Here is an 18,245-nt window from a genome sequence, read left to right on the forward strand (position 1 = left end):
CTCACCCCCGGTAACAAAAATTATGAGGGGAATTTTTAATATCAATCCCCCAAGAACCAGGTACTTTCAAATATGGGATGTGAGTATTGTCCTGACTATGCTAAGGAATTGGTCTCCAGCAACAGCTCTGTCCCTACAAAGACTGACACTGAAAACAGTCATTCTGATGGCTTTGGTCGCGGCACAAAGGGTATAGTCGTTACATAAATTAAGACTGGACAACATGACTTCTTCATCTGGGAATATAACGTTTCATATTTATGAATTAGTCAAGCAGAACAGACAGGGGTCAGCAGGCCTCAATATAGAATTTAGGACTTACCCGACAGATAATCATAGAAACATAGACATAGAAATTAGGTGCAGGAGTAGGCCATTCGGCCCTTCGAGCCTGCACCGCCATTCAATATGATCATGGCTGATCATCTAACTCAGTATCCCGTACCTGCCTTCTCTCCATACCCTCTGATCCCTTTAGCCACAAGGGCCACATCTAACTCCCTCTTAAATATAGCCAATGAACTGGCCTCAACTACCCTCTGTGGCAGAGAGTTCCAGAGATTCACCACTCTCTGTGTGAAAAAAGTTTTTCTCATCTCGGTTTTAAAGGATTTCCCCCTTATCCTTAAGCTGTGACCCCTTGTCCTGGACTTCCCCACCATCGGGAACAATCTTCCTGCATCTAACCTGTCCAACCCCTTAAGAATTTTGTAAGTTTCTATAAGATCCCCTCTCAATCTCCTAAATTCTAGAGAGTATAAACCAAGTCTATCCAATCTTTCTTCATAAGACAGTCCTGACATCCCAGGAATCAGTCTGGTGAACCTTCTCTGCACTCCCTCTATGGCAATAATGTCCTTCCTCAGATTTGGAGACCAAAACTGTGCGCAATACTCCAGGTGTGGTCTCACCAAGACCCTGTACAACTGCAGTAGAACCTCCCTGCTCCTATACTCAAATCCCTTTGCTATGAAAGCCAACATACCATTCGCTTTCTTCACTGCCTGCTGCACCTGCATGCCTACTTCCAATGACTGGTGTACCATGACACCCAGGTCTCGCTGTATCTCCCCTTTTCCTAATCGGCCACCATTTAGATAATAGTCTGCTTTCCTGTTTTTGCCACCAAAATGGATAACCTCACATTTATCCACATTATACTGCATCTGCCAAACATTTGCCCACTCACCCAGCCTATCCAAGTCACCTTGCAGTCTCCTAGCATCCTCCTCACAGCTAACACTGCCCCCCAGCTTAGTGTCATCCGCAAACTTGGAGATATTGCCTTCAATTCCCTCATCCAGATCATTAATAATCGTCTCTGTATAGTAAGACATTTGTTGTTATATATGGAGAACACGAAAATCATCAGAGGCAATGAGATGGCACTTCAGCCACAAGCAACCACACAAAAAAGTGACGGTCCAGACCATCTCAAGATGGCTGAAACAGGTTCTAATAAAGGTTGGGGTGGATACTAACATTTAAAAATCTCATTCCACCAGAGCTGCAGCTACATCGGCAGCTATGCAGTTGGATGTACCGATGGACCAAATCCTCAAGACAGCAGGATGGTCAAGGGAAAAAACATTCCAACTATTTTATCATAAACCAGTAATTAAACCTGGAACGTTTGCAGAAACAATTTTAAGTTCTGTAATATAATTTCACCCCATAAATAGGGGCTATAATTTGGTGTTAATAAATTTATCATGGATTTCAATGTCGGATTCATGCCTAAATCATGTTAACACAATTCCTCCCACAGTCATTAAGGTAGATGTGATGCATGGACTCGTTTCCACGGCATTAAATCACAGAGCTTTGAAATCTTCACGTAGTCACTCACGTGACTCCGAAGTAAAATAGTAAGATTAAACGAGAACTTACCAGTTCGAAGTTTGATCGTTATTTTATGAGGAGTACGTTGAGGGAATACGTGCCCTCCGCTCCCACCCTTGATCATATACTCAACTGGTATCTCTTCTCTAATCTTACTATGTTCAGTCATTACAGTTATCTGTGATTTCACACCGCTGCTTTGAAGAATGACACGCATGCGTCCTGGCGGGGTTCTTCACGTATTCCCTCAACGTACTCCTCATAAAATAACGCTCAAACTTCGAACTGGTAAGTTCTCGTTTAATCTTACTAGTTTGGTGGAGTGGGCAGATGCTCTGGTGCTGTGAGGCAGCAACTTTAGCGCTGCGCCACCGTGCCGCCCTCAAAAGTACCTACCTTGGATTCTTCTCTAACATTGACTGGATCACACATTGTGTAAAGAGCTTGGACAGGATGGAATTTGTCAAATGTGTCCAAGAAAGCTTCCTTCATCAATATATGGAAGACTCTACTATACGGACCTCCACAGAGGGACCGAGGTAGGACAAGTGACAGAGATTGATTGGAGTCTGTCTGTAGGTGAGGAGGCTGGCAAGTGGGAGGCTTTCAGTAACGAGAATACAGGGGCTGCACGCTCCTGTTAAGGTGAAGGGCAAGGTTTCCATCGGGTGCTCCGGTTTCCTCCCACATTCCCAAGATGTGCAGGTTTGTAGGTTAATTGGCTTCTGTAAATTGTCCCTAGTGTGTCAGATAGAACTAGTGTACAGGGTTCGCTGGTCGGTAAGGGCTCGATGGGCTGAAGGGCCTGTTTCCACGCCATATCTTTAAACTAAACTAATCTATGCTCTTTGGTTCTTAATTCACCTACTCTGGGCAAGTGCCTCTGTGCTTCTACCCGATCTAATCCTCTCATGGACTTCTCCCCCTCGATAAGATCACCCCTCAGTCAAATCTGGTCGCTGTAAACAAGTTTGACTGGGCAGCGAAAGGGACCATCGTAACCAAGGATGAACCGGACAAGGACGGGCGAGAATAAAGACCTGGTGGCCACCGACAATGATGACCCAATGACCACTTGCGGATGAAGCTCCAAGCCCTGAGGACCGGAGGGTGCTTTTAAAAAAAAACACCGCAAAAATTGTGGCGACTGTGCATTTGTGGCTGTGCAAAAGAGTTCCACAGTGCTGTGCATACACGGTGGCTCAGGGGTAGAGTTGCTGCCTTACAGCGCCAGAGACGCCGGTTCAATACTGATTACGGTGCTGCCTGTACGGAGTTTGCACGTTCTCATCGTGACCTGCGTGGATTTTCCCCGGGTGCTCCAGTTTCTTCTCACACTCCAAAGACGTGCAGGTTTGTAGCTTAATTGGTTTTGGTAAAATTGTAAATTGCCCCTAGTTTGTGAAGGATAGTGTTAGTGTGCGGGGATCGCTGGTCGGCACGGATTCAATGAGCTGAAGGACCTGTTTTCCGCGCTGTATCTGTAAACTAAACTGAAGCATTGAACTAACAATGTTGGCTGGTAGGACAATGTATCTGAAGTGATATGAGAGGGTTGATTCAGTTTGTGAGGTAAGCCTGCACTGTTAGACACGGTGGTCTTGGTGATATACCTGGATTTGCCTTGCACTGATCCTCAGGTCAGACTCGTTGAACTCGTAGGGAACGTTCCACCCGATTGAACCAAACATGCGGCGTTCCTGAACGAGAGCGTGGAAAAAACACAGGGCAAAGAGCAGCTTCTCCCACACCTGTCAACACAAGGAACAGTGATATTATAACCCCCCCACACACACACACACACACACATCAAACAAACAAACAAACAAACAAACAAGGTGGAGCCTACCAGTCTGGGCTGTGGCACATTTACACTTCAGCTCTAGCACCCTCCCAACATTGGTGTCACGATGGCACAGCGGTAGAGTTGCTGCTTCACAGCGCCAGAGACCCGGGTTCCATCCTGACTATGGGTGCTGTCTGTACTGAGTTTGTACCTTCTCCCCGTGACCTGCGTGGGTTTTCTCCGGGTGCTCCCGTTTTCTCCCACACTTCAAAGATGTGCAGGTTTGTAGGTTAATTGCTTGGTATAATTGTAAATTGTCCCTAGTGTGTGTACGATGTTGTCTATGTGCGGGGATCGCTGGTCGGCGCGGAATCGGTGGGCCGAAGGGCTCGTTTCCGCGCTGCATCTGAAAGCTAAACTAATAAGGGCAGTCAGAAGATCACGCCAGGATAATGCTTTCCATGCTTCAGAGTTACATTGGAAAATGGAGATTGCACGACCATAGTTCAACAATCTCTCAAAGATAGACACAGAAAGCTGGAGTAACTCAGCAGGACGAGCAACATCTCTGGAGAAAATGAATAGGTGACACTTTTGGGTCGAGACCCTTCTTCAGACTGACAGGTAGGGGTAAGGGAAACGAGATAGATGGTGATATGGTGAGATATAGAACAAATGGATGAAAGGTATGAAAAAAAGCAACGATGATGAAGGCACCAGGCCATTGTTAGCTGTGGGCTAGGTGAAAATGAGTTACAGACAATGAGACTCTTGAACAATCACACAGCTGGCAGCGTGGGCTGGTATCTCTGCTCACACACTGAACACGGCTCTGACTGACGCCTGTGGGAGACAAGGGCCCCGTGCGAGTTCTCCCCCTGTCTCCGCTGACTAAACCTGTCCTCATTGAGAGGGGTTGGTGCAAGTCTCTCCACGGAGGCCACTGTGCCCACTGATGTCTTTAGCAGCTGCCTCACTGGCCGGCAACCAAAGATGCCATGGACGTTGAAGATCCATCAGTCAAAACGTACTCAAAACCATCTCAACACTCCATCACATTCCTACTGATTTTTACATTCTTATTAAAGAAATTAAAACCTAAGTTAACTCTCACAGACCCAGGTTCCATCCAGACCTTGGATGCTGTCTATGTGGAGTTTGTAAGTTCTCCATCCTGGTCGCCCTCCGTCCCTCCACCACCCTAGTTGTCGTACTAGTTTCACTGTCGTCCTGCTGTTTATAGCACTCATTACCACCTTTCCCACAGCCAACAATGGACCATTGTGGGCTCCACATTTCCTTGATCATCGTTGCTGGCTTTGATCTGCCTTTTTGCATATCTTTCATTAATTTGTGCATGTTGTATTCTCGTGTGTATTGTGCTCTTTTTGATTGTGTGGCTGTATGGTAAATCAAATTCCACTGTACCTTGAAGAAGTTCTCCTCTTCTGTATACTCCATTGTACCTTAACTGGTGCATGTGGCAATAAGTGTGACCTTGAACTTGTATCTATTCATATCTCTTGGTTCCCTCTCCTCTGACTCTCAGTTTGGAGATGGGTCTTGACCCAAAACGTCACCTATTCCTTCTCTCCAGAAATGCTGCCTGACCCACTAAGTTACTCCAGCATATTGTGTCTGTCTCCCTGGACCCATGTAGGTTTTGTCTGGATGTTCCGGATTCCTCCCACATCCCAAAGATGCGTGGGTTTGTAGGTGGATTGGCCTCTGTGGATGAGATACTGGGATAACATGTCAACAATGGTTGGCGTGGAATCCATGGACCAATGGGTTTGTTTCCTTGCTGTCTCTGAACTTAAAAAAAGTATCAACTTATTAGGCACGGTGGCGCAGCGGTAGAGTTGCAGCATTACAGCGCCAGAGACCCAGGTTCGACCTGTCTGTATGGAGTTTGTACGTTCTCCCTGTGACCTGCGTGGGTTTTCTCTTGGTGCACACTCGGAGTCATTTTGCAGAGGCCGATTAACCTACAAAATCCGCATGTCTTTGGAATGTGGGAGGAGAGCGGAAAGCCAACGCAGTTATTGAGAGACTGTGAAAACCGCACACTGACAGCGCCCGTAGTCAGGATCGAACCTGGGTCTCTGGCGCTGTGTGGCGCAGGTGTACACTGAACTGACCTGCATCCCTCAACCAACATACACCCACTGTCCCAAATCCCCGGCACTAATCTGACTCCGACCTGCCCCCCATTCTGTACACCCCCATCATGACCAGGTACCTAAGATGCAGCTCAATAAGACAGGATAGGCTGCATTTGGAGTATTGCATACAGTTCTGGTCGCCCCTCTGCAGGAAAGATGTGGAGACTTGGGAGAAGATGCAGAGGAGGTTTACCAGAATGATGCCTAGAATAGTTATTTTACACAGAGTGGTGGGTGGGGGCATGGAAGGTATTTCCAGGGGTGGTGGTGGAGGCAGCTACACTAGTTGGAGGCTTTTAGATAGGAAGTGCATGAAATAGAGGGATATGGATTATGTACAGGTAGATGAGATCACTTTAACTTGGTTTCATGTTAGGCACAACCATTGTGGGCCGAAGGGCCTGTACCTGTGCGGGACAGTTCTATGTCCATATCTCCCCTTGCCCAGCACCACTGGTCTGCCAATACTGTGATATCCCCTGGATCTCGTGACAACCACTCTCCCAAATCCCCGGCACTAATCTGACTCGGACCTGCCCCCCCACTCTGTACATGTTTATACATCCCCATCATCACCAGGAACACACAATGCAGCTCAATAGGACTTAGGTTAGTCCTAATTAACTAACTTCCACACACACACCACCCATACACACACACACACACACACTCATTCACACGCACATTCACACACACACACACACACACACACACTCATTTACACACACTCATTCACACGCACACACCCATTCACACACACACCCATTCACACACACACGCACACACACACACACTCATTCACACACACACACACACACTCATTCACACACACACTCATTCACACGCACACACATTCACACACACACACATATTCATTCACACACTCATTCACACACACACACACACTCATTCACACACACACACACATTCACACACACACACACCCATTCACACACACACACACAGTCACACACACACACTCATTCACACACACACACACACACACACACACACACTCACACACACTGTTGAGCGGTGGTGAATACATCACCTGTGGTTTGTTGCAGCCGGTGAAGAACAGGGGGTCTGAGATGGGGTGGTTGAGGTAGGACCTCAGCAGGTTTGCTCGGAGCCCCTTGGGGGGCTCGTTGGTCATCTTGATGCCGTTCTGCAGCAGGGAGACGGGGAAGTCCTGGGAGGGGTAGCTGGTGAGCCACAGGCGGAATTCGGGCCTGGTCTTCTCACTGTCCGTGATCAACTCGTCACACAGCTGCTCCAGCTCGGGCAGCCAGCTGTGGGCCAGGTGACAGTTCTGTAACACCAGCCATTTGCCCTCCTCCGCAGCCTGGGGTGAGGAAGAGCATGGCAGTAAGCTGCCCCCTCCATCCATGCCCCCTCCCTCCATAACCCCTCCGCCATCCCCCATGGCTCCAGTAGCCTGCTGTGGGACAGGTGGCAGTTCAGTAGCACTAACTGTGCAAAGTACTATTGATACAGAGTCATTATATATCATAACAAGTACTTTAATTAGAATACATACAGAGACCATCAAAATGAGCACTGAAGGCTCAAAATCGTAAGTTGATGCCTGCGCACCACTAGGTGGTGGTGGTGTGGAAACCTGACATGGATTATGGATCAGACCATCAGCAGCAAAACCAGACACAGATCAAATCCGCGATAATGTTTGATCTACATCCCCCCCCTCTTAGGCTTCTTTTTTTAAATGTTCTTTTTATCATAACAAGTACTTTATGCTATAAATTTGTTTGTGTTATAAAAAAAGGCTGCAGGAACTTGCAGATTTGGCGAATTCAAAGATGACTTTATTAGAGACCAGTTGGTGTGTGGTCTTCTTAACGACAAGCTGAGAAGAAAGATCATCCGTGATCCAGAAAAAACCTTGCATTCTGTGAGAATTAGGAACTGTCCATTCGTAATGCTCAAATGCTCACTCAAGCACAACATTCCAACGTGGTGTAGATAGTATACATTCCAGTATAGAGGTCTATAGCGTGCTAGCTCCGTGTCCAAGGCAAGAAAGGCAGCAGCAGATAGCACTACAAGGTCAGTTTGGAAGATCTCAGGCCTTATCTCCCACTCAACCTAGGCAAGAATTAACTAGGTAAAAACAGTTTAATTATCCTGCGGCTCGCTTTATTCAAGAATGTAATAACTGTGGTGGGTGGCACTTGGCTAATAGTGGGAAGTGCCCTGCCTTTGGTCAAGTCTGCCATTGGTGCAGGAGGTGAAACCATTTCTGGAGATGTTGCAGATCACGACCTAACAGGGAGCAGGCAAAGCAGGGCATTAATTTGCCGCAGGATGAGCCCCTGTCACATTTGCCCGATAGCAGCATGGTTGAGAGGCAAAGGTCGATGGAATCGTTCTGCAGGCACATTGTCTTATCACACAAAATGTGCAGAATAGTGAGTCAATGGCCACCGTAACAGGAAACAATAAAGTGATCGAGATGAAAATCGATACTGGCGCGAAATGCAATGTTCTGTCTCGGGAAGAGTTCAATCGTCTGAGGAAGATGGAGCTATTAAAACCCAGCAATGTTACTCTTCTCACACATGGGGGAAGCAAGGCCAATACGGTCGGTATTGTGAAGCTGCAGTGCCACCTAGAGGATCAATCATACAGGTTGCGCTTCTGTGTTGCCAACCGCAATGTTATTCCACTTTCAGGCTATGATGCCTGCAAAGATATGGGACTTGTTACCTTCAGCAAGGCTGTGCATCAACTAACTCCAGTTCAGGATTTTACACAGCGTATTCTCATGGATTACCACAAGCTTTTCACTGAAGAACTGGGCAAGCTATCAATAAGTTACTCTAAGTGTTTAAGAAGGAACTGCAGATGCTGGATAATCGAAGGTAGACAAAAGTGTTGGAGAAACTCAGCGGGTGCAGCAGTATCAATGGAGCGAAAGAAATAGGCAACGTTTCAGGCCGAAACCCTTTTGTCCAACTTACTCTAACTCTTAGAGCCAGAGGGTGCAGTCCTGCGCTGTGTGCAACAGCATGGGTCCACATCAACAGAAAGAGCCCCTTTTGCAGCACCTGGTTCCTGACTTGCCGTGGTCCATGGTGGCAACTGACATTTTCGGCTGGCGTGGCAACCAATACTTGGTCCTCGTTGACTCTTACTCCGGGTGGTTTGAGATCGATCTGCTTCCGCTGCGGCGGTCGTCAAGAAACTTGCGAGGAATTTTTCGGTCCACGGGGCACCTGAAGCCCTCATGTCTGGCGATGGTGGCCAATTCACAAGCCAGCGTTTGAAGGACGTTGCACAGGAATGGGATTTTAAGCATCACCAGCACCCCTCAGTCGAACGAGCTGGCCGAGCGAGCTGTCCGCAGTGCAAAGGAGCTCATGGAGAAGTCCAGCAGGAGCTGGGTCTGATGTGTTTTTGGAGCTTCTCAATCTCCGCAACAAACCACATTATCCCACTTCTGACACCATGTACAAATTATTATTGTTACAGAGTCATTATATATCATAACAAGTACATTAGGTGGTGGTGGAGTGGGAAACCTGACATGGATTATGGAACAGCAGCAAAACCAGACACGGATCAAATCAGCAATACTGTTTGATCTAAACCAACCAGCTCCCTTCCTCCTCCGCAGCCTGGATCCAGAGAGAAAGTGGCAGTAAGCTGGTGGACACACCTCACTCCCATCCTGACCTTTACTCCCGGCTCTGGCCCCCTCACTCCCACCTCCAACCCCCCCCCCTCCTCCCCCGATCCCTGCCTCCTCAATCCCAGACCCCATGGACCCTTCGAAAGAATGGGTCGACTGGGCTTGTATTCACTGGAATTTAGAAGGATGAGAGGGATTCTTATAGAAACATATAAAATTCTTAAGGGATTGGACAGGCTAGATGCAGGAAAAATGTTCCCGATGTTGGGGAAATCCAGAACCAGGGGTCGCAGTTTAAGAATAAGGGGTAGGCCATTTAGGACTGAGATGAAGAAAAATGTTTTCACCAAGAGAGTTGTGAATCTGTGGAATTCTCTGCCACAGAAGGCAGTGGAGGCCAATTCACTGGATATATTCAAGAAAGTGTTAGATTTAGCTCTTAGGGCTAACGGAATCAAGGTATATGGGGAGTATGCAGGAACGGGGTAGTGATTTCAAGATTCAAGAGTCAAGAGAGTTTATTGTCATGTGTCCCAGATAGGACAATGAAATTCTTGCTTTGCTTCAGCACAACAGAATATACTAGGCATACATAGATACAGAACAGATCAGTGTGTCCATATACCATTGAATATACAGTATATATGATCAGCCATGATCATATTGAATGAAGGTGCTGGCTCGAAGGGCCGAATGGCCTACTCCTGCACCTATTTTCTATGCTTCTATGTTTCTTCCTCCCACCTCCTGCCCCCTGGGCCCTCACTCCTGAGCCCCCAGCCCACACTCCTGCTCCAGCCCCCTTGACCTCTACCCAATCACTCCTGGACCCTGGCACCGCAATCCTTGCTCGCCCCCCCCCGTTCCAGCATTCCCGTCCGTCTCGCTCCCAGCTCCGGGCTCACACTCGGGTATTCCACCCACTGTTATCAGACTCTTGAACGGACCCCTCCTACACCAGCATCCCTGAATATCTGTTCCATTCTGTTCTCTCGGAAAAAAAGAGCAGGAAATTAAATGAGCAGCTCTTAAGAGTCATAGGGTGATACAGAGTAGAAACAGGCCCTTCGGCCCAATTTGCCCACACTGACTGACATGTCCCAGCTGCACTAGTCCCACTTGCCCGCGTTTGGTCCATATCCCTCCAATCCTGTCCTATCCATGTACCTGTCTAAATGTTTCTTAAACATTGCGACAATCCCTGCCTCAACTACCTCCTTCGGCAGCTTGTTCCATACACTCACCATACCTCTGTGAGAAAAAGTTACCCCTCAGGTTCCCATTAAATCTTTTCCCCTTCACCTTAAACCTGTGTCCTCTGGTCAATGGTTCTACAAAGCACACAATCCTACCTTTTCAATCATTTTCCCAGCGATGGGTCCTTGTCCTTGGCCGAGGGAGATTGTCTGGAGGTTCAGTCCCCCCATCCCTAGAACAGGGTAGGGAACAAGTTTAATCATGGCCCGTGGTGGTATTTTACAATTAACTAATTTCTTCATATATTGCAACCATTTACATCTCCTTGTCCAAAACCAGACAAACCCCTGCCAATACTCAGAGTCTTAGAGTCATTGACTGGTACAGTGTGGAAACAGGCCCTTTGGCCCAACTTGTCCACACCAGCCAACATGTCTCATCTACACTAGTCCCACCTGCCTGTGTTTGGTCCATATCCCTCCAAACCTGTCCTATCCATGTACCTGTCTAACTGTTTCTTAAACGTTTGGATAGTCCCTGCCTCTGGCAGCTTGTTCCATACACTCACCACCCTTTGTTACACCCTTTGTTAAAATGTTACACCTCAGATTCCTATTAAATCTTTTTCCCTTCATCTTAAACCTATGTCCTCTGGTCCTTGATTCACCTGCTCTGGGCAAGAGACTGTCCGTCTACCCGATCTATTCCTCTCGTGATTTTGTACACCTCTATAAGATTACCCCTCAACCTCCTGAGCTCCATGGAATAGAGTCCCATCCTACTCAACCTCTCCCTATAGCTAAGACCCTCGTGTCCTGGCAACATCCTCGTAATCTTCTTGCAAACCTGCAAGTATTTATACGTAGGTACACAAAATTGCTGGAGAAACTCAGCAGGTGCAGCAGCATCTATGGAACGAAGGAAATAGGCGACGTTTTGGGCCGAAACCCTTCTTCAGACTGATGGGGGGTGGGGGGGAGAAGGAAGGAAAAGGGGAGGAGGAGGAGCCCGAGGGCGGGTGGATGGGAGGGTGGGAGGAGACAGCTAGAGGGTTGAGGAAGGGGAGGAGACAGCAGGGACTAGCAAAATTGGGAGAATTCAATCTTAATGCCATCCGGACGCAAGGTCCCCAGACGGAATATGAGGTGCTGTTCCTCCAATTTCCGCTGTTGCTCACTCTGGCAATGGAGGAGACCCAGGACAGAGAGGTCGGATTGGGAATGGGAGGGGGAGTTGAAGTGCTGAGATACCGGGAGGTCAGGTTGGTTATTGCGGACTGAGCGGAGGTGTTCGGCGAAACGATCGCCCAACCTCCGCTTAGTCTCCCCGATGAAAATCAGCTGACATCTAGAGCAGCGGATGCAGTAGATGAGGTTGGAGGAGATACAGGTGAACCTTTGTCGCACCTGGAACGACTGCTTGGGTCCTTGAATGGAGTCGAGGGGGGAGGTGAAGGGACAGGTGTTGCATTTCTTGCGGTTGCAACGGAAAGTGCCCGGGGAGGGGGTGGTGCGGGAGGGAAGGGAAGAATTGACGAGGGAGTTGCGGAGGGAGCGGTCTTTGCGGAAGGCAGACATGGGGGGAGATGGGAAGATGTGGCGAGTGGTGGGGTCACGTTGGAGGTGGCGGAAATTGCCGAGGATTATGTGTTGTATTTGCCGGCTGGTGGGGTGAAAGGTGAGGACCAGAAGGACTCTGCCCTTGTTGCGAGTGCGGGGATGGGGAGAGAGAGCAGTGTTACGGGGTATGGATGAGACCCTGGTGTGAGCTTCATCTATGGTGGCGGAGGGGAATCCCCGTTCCCTGAAGAACGAGGACATTTCCGATGTCCTGGTATAGAGTATTTATACGTAAATAGCTACTTGTAAAACTTTGTTTTACACGCTACACATGGAGATCATGCCATGCATGGGTAAACGCCGGTGGGAGAGGAGAGGTAACCGGGGTCTGGCCCACTGTGCCCTCGAGCTCGGTTGGGGGAGTTTGCCACCCCCCGGGGAACAGAGTGGACAGGCGAGGGTTCACTGGTCGATCCAGACATACAAGGAAGCTGATGCCTGGAGCAGCATGGGGCTCGCCTGGATCAGGCACGCTCATTAGACGTAGAGCTGGACTTGGAAAATGGTGCCAAAACATGGTGCCTCTTGCATGCGGGATCAGTTGGGGTTTTTTTGGTATACTTTGCTAGTTGGGGATTGTGCTTGGATATGGCAATGCTTCACTGAAACATTTGCTCAAACAGAATTTCACTATGCCTTTTCACGTGACAATTAAACACAATCAACCATTGACCTTTGCAGTGACAATGTTCGCATAAACCAAAGATCCTATAGCAAGCAAGATAGATCACTCGACGAAAAAGACATAGTACGTAATGGGCAGATTCATGGGTAATTTTCGGCCCCATTTCCGTAACTGGCTTCCGTCTCCGCACCAAAGATCCCATAGGATACTAGTGCGGAGACGGAAGCCGGTGACGGAAACATCCTCGTTAAAATAAAAGTTATTTAGGAAAAATCTTCTCCTCATTTTCAGAATTATAATTTATTAACACAAACTGTTCCCCCGCAACGTTGATTACACTGCGAGTCGGGTCGGGTTACTGAAATGGATGAAAAAAAGGCCCACGTTCCGTTCCGTTGCGTACTGCACGTCAGCCCATTGCATTTCGCAGGAGTGCTTGCTATAGGATCTTTGGCATAAACTGCCTTGGCAGATTTCTGGACATCATCTCTCTCAAATGTGTGATATTTCTGATACGTGATATGATGTGTTATATAAAAATTTTGAATCAGAACAGATTTCATCAGCAAAACACAACGTGCTTGCGGAACCTCTCTGGCAGCATCTGGGGAGGAAATAGACAGGTGATGTTTCACGTTGAGACCCTTCTTCAGACACTTTCTCCACGGATGATGCCTGACACCGTTGAGTTCCTCCCGCACTTTGTGTTTTCTCAAGATTCCAGCACCTGCAGTTCCTTGTGTATACAAATTTCATAATGCAATAATTTCACAAACTAGATTCCTGGGCCACTGATTGTGGCATGGTGGCGTAGCAGTAGAGTTGCTGCCTTACAGCGCCAGAGACCCGTGTTTGATCCTGACTACGGGTGCTGTCTGTACGGAGTTTGTACGTTATCCCCGTGACCACGTGGGTTTTCTCCGGGTGCTCCGATTTCCTCCCACACTCCAAAGGCGTACAAGCTTGTAGGTTGATAGGCTTGGTATAAATGTAAATTGTCACTAGTGTGTAGGATAGTGTTAGTGTGCAGGGATCGCTGGTCGGTGCGGACATGGTGGGCTGAAGGGGGCCTGTTCCCACACTGTATCTCCAAAAGAAATGCTGTGCCTTCCTGCTCTGTACACTGAGCGAGGTGACTGATTCACATGCCCACCCACTGCAGCGATGGGCAGGGAGGGAGGAGGTGTGGGCAATGCCCAATCAACAGCCCTACCTTGCTCCTCGGCGAACTTCACCAGCAGGGCCATGGGGTCGGCCCCGGCAGACAGGACGAAGATGAGTGGGGTGGCGTGGCTGGAACCCCGATAACTGTGCTGAAGGTCAAAGGTTGGCGGCTCAATGTACTCAGCCCCCATCTTCTCAGCAATGAACTGCTGGATGGCTGGGATCACCTGGAGCAAGGGCAGAGGTCACAGTGGGGGAAGGGCAGAGGTCACAGTGGTGGAAGGGTAGAGGTCATGGTGCGCGAAGGGCAGAGGTCACGGTGGGGGAAGGGCAGAGGTCAGTGATTGCGGAAGGGCAGAGGTCACGGTGGGCGAAGGGCAGAGGTCACGGTGGGCGAAGGGCAGAGGTCAGTGATTGGGGAAGGGCAGAGGTCACGGTGGGAGAAGGGCAGAGGTCACGGTGGGGGAAGGGCAGAGGTCACGGTGGGCGAAGGGCAGAGGTCACGGTGGGGGAAGGGCAGAGGTCACGGTGGGGGAAGGGCAGAGGTCACGGTGGGGGAAGGGCAGAGGTCACAGTGGGGGAAGGGCAGAGGTCACGGTGGGGGAAGGGAGACTACATCCCACACATGGCACTCGCCCCATGTACAGTACACACTGCTTGCAGCACAGACGCAGTGTACAGTCCATGCCCTACATATAATATACATGCTGGGTATGGTACATGCCCCATGCAGCACACACCATGTACATAGCCACATACGGTACACACCTCCACGTATGGGGGGGGGGGGGGGGGGGGGGGGGGGGGGGGGGGGTCGTGGGACATTCTATCTCATCAGCAAAGTTTCCAGCTCTTCCCTGAGGCACATGCTTAGTTTAGTTTAAAGATGCAATACGGAAATAGGCCATTCGGCCCACCGGGTCCGCACACACTAACACTATCCTACACATACTGGGGACAATTTACATTTAATCCAAAGCCACGTTACCACCATGCCGCCCCAACGGGGAGAATCAGTCAGGGTCCGCTTCTGCCAGGTCAGAGGTTAGCTGCCCGCTGGACCAATGGTATATTGACAATGCATGGATGGCAGAGGTCAAGGTGTGTCAGTGAGGAATGCATTCAGTGTTCATCAGCTGCTGAGGTGGGTGGGTCTAAGTGGACCAGGCCTTCCTGAGCTGCACTAGTGTCAGTGTGCAGTGTGGGGACAAATGCAGCAGTGTGTGGCATGGTGGTGCAGCGGTAGAGTTGCTGCCTCATGCCACCAGAGACCTGGGTTCCATCCTGATTACGGGTGCTGTCTGTACAGAGTTTGTATGTTCTCCCCGTTACCTGCCTGGGTTTCCCCGGGTGCTCCGATATCCTCCCACACTCGTGCAGGTTTGGGTTTACGAGAATGGTCCCAGGAATGATTGTGTTAACGTATGATGTGCGTTTGACGGCACTGGGCCTGTACTCGCTGGAGTTTCGAAGGATGAGGGGGAACCTCATTGAAACTTACTGAGTGGTGAATGGCCTGGATAGAGTGGATGTGAAGAGGATGTTTCCACTAGTGAGAGAGTCTAGGTCCAGAGGTCACAGCCTCAGAATAAAAGGATGCTACTTTAGGAACAAGATGAGCAGGAATTTCTTTGGGCAGAGGGTGGTGAATCTGTGGAATGTATTGCCATAGAAGGCTGTAGAGATCAAGTCAATGGGTATTTTTAAGGTGGAGATAGATAAATTCATGATTAGTATTGTTGTCAGGAGTCATGGGGAGAAGGCAGGAGAATGGGGTTGGGAGGGAAATGGTGGAGTAGACTTAATGAGCTGAATTGCCTAATTTTGCTCTTATTATGAACTTAAGGCTTGTAGGTTAATTGTCTTCTGTAAATTGCCCCATAATGCTAGTGCATGCGGATCGCTGGTCATAAGGTCAAGTGAGTGGAATAGAATTAAGCCCTTCGGCCCATCAAGTCTACTAATACTAATCAAGAATCTATCTATCTCTGTCATTAAAATATCTACTGATGCCCTCTGCAGCCTTCTGTGGCAAAGAATTCCACAGATTAACCACCCTCTGACTAAAGAATGTTCTCCTCATCTCCTTCCTAAAAGAACGTTATTTTATTCTGAGGCTATGACCTATTGTCCAAGACTCTCCCACTAGTGGAAACATCCTCTCCACATCCACGCTATCCAAGACCTTTCACTATTCTGTATGTTTCAATTCAAATTCTCATTCTTCTACTCTCCAGCCAGTACAGGCCCAGTGCCGACAAACCAGTGTCGTCACAGGTTAACCTACTCATTCCTGGGATCATTCTTGTTAACCTCTTCTGGACCCTCTACAAAGCCAGCACTTCCTTAGATATGGTGCCCAAAATTGCTCACAATATTCCAACTGGGGCCTTACCAGCGCCTTATAGAACCTCAGCATTACATCCCAGTTTTTGTTGACAGCCCCGATCTCTGGATTCTCACCCCATTTAGAAAAGCCAAGCCTTTTTTTCCTACGACCAAAATGCATGACTCCACACTTTGCTACACTATATTCCATCTGCCACTTCTCTGACCACTCTCCCAACCTGTCCAAGTCCTTCTGCAGAGTCCCTGCTTTCTCTGCACTATCTGCCCTTCCACCTATTTTTGTATCATCCACAAATTTGCCCCAAAGCCTTCAATCCCCTGATCCAAATCATTAATATATAATGTGAAGAGTAGCGGCCCCAGCACCGAGCCCTGCAGAACTCCACTAGTCACTGGCAGCCAACCAGAAAAAGCCCCCTTTATTGCCACACTTTGTCTTCTGCCATCCAGCCAACTTGCTTTCCATGCTAGTATCTGCCCGTTGATACCGTGGGCTCTCATCTTCCTAAACAGCCTCACGCGTGGCACCTTATCAAAGGCTTTATGAAAATCTAAGTAAACAACATCTACTGACTCTCATTTGTCTGTCCTGTTATTTCCTTCTTTGTCAGCACAGACTTGGTGGGCCGAAGGGCCTGTTTGTGTACTGTATCTCTAAACTAAATGTTGCTACAGCACATACTCTTGAATGTTTGCTTCACTCCTGAATTGGTGAGACAAAGCAGAAACAAGACTGGAACGGGGAAGGGAGGTGTTGGTTGACCATAAGGTGGTGATGTGGTGCCAGGTTTACACATAGCTGCCACAAACCTTGTCTGGCCTGACACATCGCAGCACAAGCAAGGCTTGGAGCCGGTTCAGAGCTTTGTCCCAGGGATCAGGCAAACACATTTTCTCAGGCTGGGAGGAATCGTATATCTTCTTCCATTCAGAAAGCTAAACACATCAAACAGAGAGCTGTTAGCATACCATCGCTGTGAGCAAGTTAGCAAATTTCAGGTGAGGCAGGGATTCACTTGCCCCTCCTCCAACCTCATCTAATGTATCCGTTATTCAAGATGTGGACTCTTATACATTGGCAAGACCAAGCGCAGGCTGGGCGATCATTCCACTGAACACATTCGCTCAGTCTGCCTTGGCCTACGTGATCTTCCGGTTGCCAAACTCTTTGACTCCCCCTCCCATTCCCACACTGACCTCTCTGTCCTGGGCCTCCTCCACTGTCAGAGTGAGGCCCAACGCAAATTGGAGGAACAGCACCTCATATTTCGCTTGGACAGCTTTCACCCCAGCGATATGGATATTGATTTCTCTAACTTCAAGTAACCCTTGCATCCACTCTCTCTCTGCCCCTCCCCCACCCTGGTCATTGTACTATTGTGCTAGTTTCACTGTCCTGGTGAGTTTCATTGTCTGTAACTCATGTTCACCCAGCACACAGCCAGCAATGGCCTGTTCCTTTATCATCATTACTTTTTTGCATATCTTCCATTCATTTATTCGATAACCCTCTCCATCACCGTCTATATCTCTCATTTCTCTTTCCCCTGACTCTCAGTCTGAGGAAGGGTCTCGACCTGACACGTCACTTTTTCCTTCTCTCCAGAGATGCTGCCTGTCCCGCTGAGTTGCTCCAGCACTTTGTCTTTAATAAATGGACAAGCAGGGCCCACCGGTGATAACCAGCACATCAGGCAGCATCTGTGGGGGGAAAGGGACAACTCTGGATGATTTTAAAAGCACATTAAGAGAAAGAGGGTGACGAGAGAGAATAGAGTCCCTTAGAAACCAAAGTGGCCATCTCAGTGTGGAGCTACAGTAGACAGACAAGGTCCTTAATGAGTAT

At 48.6% G+C, this 18,245-nt stretch overlaps 1 protein-coding gene across 1 annotated transcript in view; it reads right to left on the reverse strand.

Moving 5' to 3' along the window:
• Positions 1–18,245, reverse strand: part of LOC116984950 (dynein heavy chain 3, axonemal-like) — a 344,183-nt gene that overhangs the window by 35,024 nt on the left and 290,914 nt on the right. Inside the window, exons 70-74 of the mRNA XM_033039311.1 lie at positions 17,210–17,335; positions 14,100–14,277; positions 10,798–10,874; positions 6,845–7,138; positions 3,456–3,593 (exon numbers count right to left, since the gene is read on the reverse strand). Coding sequence (XP_032895202.1) covers positions 3,456–3,593; positions 6,845–7,138; positions 10,798–10,874; positions 14,100–14,277; positions 17,210–17,335 — 813 coding nt within the window. The remainder of the gene's footprint in view (positions 1–3,455; positions 3,594–6,844; positions 7,139–10,797; positions 10,875–14,099; positions 14,278–17,209; positions 17,336–18,245) is intronic.

This window comes from Amblyraja radiata, chromosome 21 (genome assembly GCF_010909765.2).
Source record: "Amblyraja radiata isolate CabotCenter1 chromosome 21, sAmbRad1.1.pri, whole genome shotgun sequence".
In the NCBI taxonomy this organism is placed as follows: Eukaryota; Metazoa; Chordata; class Chondrichthyes; order Rajiformes; family Rajidae; genus Amblyraja; species Amblyraja radiata.